Source organism: Malaclemys terrapin, chromosome 22 (genome assembly GCF_027887155.1).
Source record: "Malaclemys terrapin pileata isolate rMalTer1 chromosome 22, rMalTer1.hap1, whole genome shotgun sequence".
NCBI lineage: Eukaryota > Metazoa > Chordata > Testudines > Emydidae > Malaclemys > Malaclemys terrapin.
In genome coordinates, this window is record NC_071526.1 from 9,130,497 (window position 1) to 9,136,496 (window position 6,000).

Here is a 6,000-nt window from a genome sequence, read left to right on the forward strand (position 1 = left end):
AAACAGATGGAGGGGATAGATGTGGGGGGAGGGTAGATGGGGAAGGGGTCAGATGTGGGGGGAGGAAGAGGGGGAGGGTAGATGGGAGTGGGGGGGCAGGTGGGGGGAAACAGATGGAGGGGGTAGATGTGGGGGAGGGTTGATGGGTGGGGGTGGGCATATGGGGGAGGAGGAGAAGAGGGGGAGGGCAGATGGGGGAGGAAGAAAGGAGCAGATGGGGAAGGAGGAGGTGGGGGTAGATGGGGGAGGTGGATTTGGGGGGTAAATGGGGGGAGGAGACACACAAGGTGGGTTTTGAAGTGCTACCGTAATGCAGGCAGTACCACTGGAGCCGGGGGAGCAGACGTGATGGGGAGAGCTGTGTGAGAGGCAGTGTGGACGGAGACCTGGGGGCAGAGGAGAGGAAGTTGATGGGTGTAGATACATCAAAGGCGGGAGGAAAGTGGGTCTGAGAAAAAGAGAAGGGAGAAAGAGAGGCAGGATTCTGCAAGCGAAAACTCCTGAGTCTTTGGCTTTCTTTGTGATGGAAATTCCAGCCCTTGATGGCTGGCTGCCAAAGTAGCTGCACATCTGCCAGCCTGAAACATAGACAAAGCAAACTGCATTTGCCACTGGTGTGAAGTCTGGGTAAGAAGGCCCAGCGTTGCAAATTGCAGCTTTCTTCCTCTGCACTAAAAGTTTGCACAGGGCGTAGCTTCATCAGTTGCTGGGGAATCAGGACATATTTCTAATATAGTGAGGCCTTAGAAATTCTAACTGCTGGAGCAATACAAGGACAAATCATTACAATGCATAAATGCTTTTAATTTAATAATAAAAATTAACCAGCAAGAAGCTGCAATCTTGATGTATGTAGATCAGGTATTGTGAATTTAAATTTGGACCCAAATATATTTTTTTTCAAAAGAAAGCTTTTATAAAGCTGAAAGAACAATAGACAAGTTTCTCATTTTAAGACTTCAAAGAAAGCATTTTTTAAACTAATAGACATTCCCTTTAGTGTTTGAAAACTAAAATTTTGCACCATTTAATAATCTGAAAGTGAAACTGGTTTAATTGATTATCATTGCCCTTCCTGACAGAAATGTAAATACCAAAGTGCCATGCTGGTTAGGTTTTAAAAATTCTTTGAGGATCTAAAGTATTATGAGTAACATCTGTAAAGAAAATGACATGATCATGTTGACAAAGAACGCACAATACTTTTGTCTGATTCTTGGGTGCCATATTTCAAGTTTGCACATAATTGCATAATTTCCTACTGCTCTCTGCTCCAGTGATCCAGGGATACCTGAAACTTTTGGAGAGTTGAGGTTTCACTACACTTTATAAAATACTAGTAAATGTTCTTTAGCATATTTTATGGAAGAAGTGAAAATGAAATTTGAGGGCCTCACTGCAATACTCTGGTCTTGAATCTTACCTATGAAGGGGTGGGGAGAAACTGTTGTGATTTAGGCTGTGTCTACACTGCCACTTTCAGCGCTAAAACTTTTGTCGTTCAGGTAAAGCTACCACCGCTCGTTTGGGGTGGGGGTTTTTTATTGCTGTGAGAGCTCTCCCCAGCGATAAAGCGTGTCTACGCTGCCCACATCACAGTGCGGCTGTGGCTGTGCATGTGGGTAGTGTTGACATACTCTCTGTGGGAAATGGGTGTGCAGATTAGGGAGGCCCTGCTGTATTTAACTATCTCAATGGCTAGTTTAACTACCAGATAAGTATGCAGTGTGGAGGAGTAATAATGAAAGATGTGAAACTTGTTGCTTTACAGAGAATGATAACATATGGAGATATACCTATTTCATAGAACTGCAAGGGACCTTGAAAGGTCATCAAGTCCAGCCCCCTGCCTTCACTAGCAGGACCAAGTACTGATTTTGCCCCAGATCCCTAAATGGCCCCCTCAAGGATTGAGCTCAGAACCCTGGGTTTAGCAGGCCAATGCTCAAACCACTGAGCTATATCTCCCCCCAAACAGTGACTCCATGTAGGGAGCAGGGGTTCATGTAGATGTAGGGGACCATGACTGTGCAGCTTGCAGGAACATGGCACTACCTGCAAAAATGTAAAGACTAAAACTGGCTTGATGCAAGGAATAAAGGACTTGACTAGAAAAGCTGATGGCAGTACAGAATGAGGTCTGCCAAACCTCATGACCTGGCTAAGGAAAGGGGTGTCCTTTTCTTTGCCGAGCTCTTTGAGCATCAGCCTGTGTCACAGCTGCTATAATCACTATGGAAAAATGTTTGATCAGCTGAATGGCAGTGTTCACAAAGGTGTTATGCTGCTGCAGGAAAGTCAGTAAGAAGCATTCAAAGGTGCCTGTGCTTCACGGGTCTCCCAGTACAACTCCACAAGGAGAATATTCAGGCTCGTTTATTATCTTGCAAAACCTGGTAGGCTTGTTTCAGATCTCCCCCGGGGCGGCCAGCTTTGCAGCAGCGGATGGCTTGGAAGCTGGATGAAAGAACTGTTTGGTCCTTATGGGAGCCAAAATTGCTGAGTGGATGGCTCCAACGACGTATGAAAAATGTTGTTATGGTGGAGATCCCCCCGGCTCACCTGGAACTGGATTGGAACCAATATCAACCTAAAAGTGAAAGGCTCTGTAATTCATTTACCTCAACCGCCCACAAGCCAGCCAGCCAGCCCTCCTAAACTGGGGCCAGATTGGAACTGGTCTTGTAATAACCCTGTATCCCATTCCATAGAGTCTGTTTTTGGAAGTTTATGACCAACAGCTTGGAGAGTAAATAGTTTGGAGGATCGGGGAGTACAAGTTGCCAAAGAAAACTTGAGTCAGCTTCCATTCCCTTTCACGTTGTAGGGTTTTTCAATAGCCCGTCAGTTGCTTCTGTACGTTTTATGAACAGATATTTCCAGTTTCTGACTCTCCTTGTGTCCAGTGCTCTGTGAATAATTAACTTGCTTTTTGCAAGTCATAAAAAATGTGTCCCAGAGATCATCATCCAGTGCTGAAATGCAGCCATCTCTGGGCTGAAGCATGGTAGCTGTTAACAACCACACAGCAAAGCTGCACAAAGATCACTCATCCAGCAAAAGTGCACCTGTCTCTGGGGTGGGGCATGGCATGGTGTGCAACAGTTTAGTGCAAGCAGAAAACCCAATCCAGTTGAAATCTAGGGAGACAGAATGGAGTTAGCTGGTTTGGGCTAGACACATTAGCAAACTCCATCATCCTAATACTCTGACCTCCAGACTGGAATGTGTCTGGTTCAAAAGATGCCATGGCATTTCCCCGAAGAGTATGAGCATTAAAACCCTAGATCAAGACTTTCAGAATCGACCAATGAGATGCCCAACTTGAGGAACCTTAAAGGGGCGTGGTTTTCAGAAAGTGCTGAGCCACCTGGTTATGATGTGATTCTTTGATCTACGTCAGGGGTCGGCACGCGTGCCATAGGTTGCCTACCCCCGATCTACACATTCCAATCTGGGGGCTAGTCTGGATTTATTTCTGGATGTTTTCTAGAAAGCTGATCTTGCTGTTAAGGCATTGAGTTAGGATTTAGGGACTTGAGCAACCCACTTTCCCACCTCATCATGATCATATGGCAACCCCCATGATGGGATGGTTGAGATAATCAAGAGAACACTCCACGGTGAGTAAAGTGGACATAGCTTCTGCTGTTATTGGCTGAAGGCCTTCAACTGTATTGTGACATGTCTGTTGTGAGGTCATCAAGATGTATGCAGGGGCTGCAGAGTGCATTGATTAAGAGAGGCAGCAGGAGGAACAGCTGCCACTTCCAGCCCAGCTGAGTGAGGGGGACCCAGGGAATGGGGTACCACCAGCCCTGCTGAGAACTTGATGCACCGATGACGTTACTCACCCTGTTGAGGGAAACCTGCATCAAAGAAGGGCTTACCACCAGCTCTGCTGAGGGGAATTTTATGAGAGGTTACCAGCCTATGAAGAGAATCCCTCTTGGGCAGAGTGTAACATCATGGAGAAGAATTCACCCAAGCCTGCACTGAAACACCCAGCAATTGGTATCGACTTGGGCACCACTAAATCCTGCGTGGGCCTCTTCCGAGACGGCAAGGTGGAAATAATTGGCAACAACCAGGGCATCCGCACCACGCCCAGCTGTGTGGCCTTCACTGAGACGGGGAGGTTGATAGGGGATGAGGCAAAGAACCAGGCAGCCCTCAACTCTCCTAACATCATATTCAGTGCCAAGCGCTTGATTGGCCGAACGTCTGAAGACCCTGTTGTGCAGGCAGATGCGGCGTTCTGGCCCTTCCAGATAGTGAAAGCTGAAGGAAAGCCCCAGGTGCAGGTGTCCTACAAGGGAAAGGAGAAGGTTTTCTACCCAGAGGAGATTTCTGCCATGGTGCTGGGCAACTTGAAGGAGATGGCTGAGGACTACCTGGGCCACCCCATCACCCATGCCATTGTTACTGTGCCAGCCCACTTCAATGACTCCCAGCGCCAGGCCACCAAAGACGCTGGGGCGATCGCCGGCCTCAAGGTGTTGAGGATCCTCAGTGAAACTACAGCTGCCGCCCTGGCCTACAGCCTAGACAACCCTAGCAATGGAGAACACAACGTGCTTATCTTTGACCTGGGCGGAGGAACCTTCAATGTCTCCGTCCTCACCATGGATGAGGGCATCCTCGAGGTGAAGGCCACCTCTGGGGACACCCATCTGGGAGGGGATGATTTTGACAATTGCCTGGTGAGCTTCTTCATAGACGAATTCCTAAAGAAACATCAGGAGGACATCAGCAAGGACAGGAGGGCCGTGTGGAGGCTCAGGAGGGCTTGCGAGGCAGCCAAACGCACCCTGTCCTCCAACATCAAAGCCAGTATCGACTTGTACTGCCTGTACAAAGGGATCGATTTCCACGCAGACATCACCCGGGCCCAGTTCGAGGAGCTGTGTGCTGACCTCTTCCGAGGGACCCTGAAGCCCGTGGAGAGGGCGCTGCAGGATGCAAAGCTGAGCCAAGCTCAGATCCATGATGTTGTTCTGGTGGGCGCCTCCACCCGCATCCCCAAGATCCAGGAACTGCTGCAGGATTTCTTTGGTGGCCGGCAGCTGAACAAAAGCCTCAACCCGGATGAAGCTGTCGCCTATGGGGCAGCTGTTCAAGCCGCCATCCTGATCGGAGAGAGGTCAGAGGTCACGAGGGGCCTGCTCGCCCTGGATGTGGTGTCCATGTCTCTGGGGATTGAGACGGATGCAGGGAAGATGCACACCCTGATCAGACGCAACACTGCCATCCCTGCGGTGGTAACTCGGACCTTCACCACCTTCGATGACCATCAGCCTGACCTGCTCATCCGGGCCTATGAGGGGGAGAGAACTATTGCCAAGGAGAACCATCTGCTTGGCTCTTTCCTTTTGAAGGACATTTCCCCTGCCCCCCGTGGTATGGTCTTGGTGGAAGCGACCTTCTATATTAACGCAGATGGCATCCTGACTGTGTTTGCCGTGGACAAAGTCGCCGGCAATGCCAACCCCATCGCTGTGGATGCCAACAAGGGGCGACTGAGCAGAGAGGAGATACAGAAGTTAGCGGCGGAGGCTGAGAAATATCGAGCTGAGGACAGGGCACAGAAATGGAAATTGGCCACCAAGAACTACCTTCAGTCCTGCGCTTTCAGCGTGAAGCGGACCTCGGAAGATATCCTTAACTACTTCACCTTGCAGGCCAAGAAGAAGGTGATGGAGAAATGTCAGCTGGCCTTCTCCTGGCTGAGTCCAACTGGATGGCTGAAGAGGAGGAGGTCAGGCCCTATGAAAATGGTCTCGGGGAACTCCCTCCCAGGACTTAAACGCCTCAGTAACAGCACCACGGGCATCAACAGAACAAAACCAAACAAGTTCGTGGTCACCACTTGCAGCTGGACTTTCCAGTTTACCCAAACTACCACTGTGATCTACCCATAGAAAGTCCTAGCAGGGACCACGGAAGCTAGGCTGGCTGGTTGCTGTTGATTTACCTGGATTTACCATCTGATAGAGCCAA

At 49.2% G+C, this 6,000-nt stretch overlaps 1 protein-coding gene across 1 annotated transcript; it reads left to right on the top strand.

Moving 5' to 3' along the window:
• Positions 1-3,968: 3,968 nt before the first annotated feature.
• On the top strand, positions 3,969-6,000 carry LOC128827647 (heat shock 70 kDa protein II-like). Its single transcript, XM_054011604.1, has one exon. It carries the CDS (start codon positions 3,969-3,971, stop codon positions 5,919-5,921), a length of 1,953 nt encoding a protein of 650 aa, XP_053867579.1. The 3' UTR covers positions 5,922-6,000.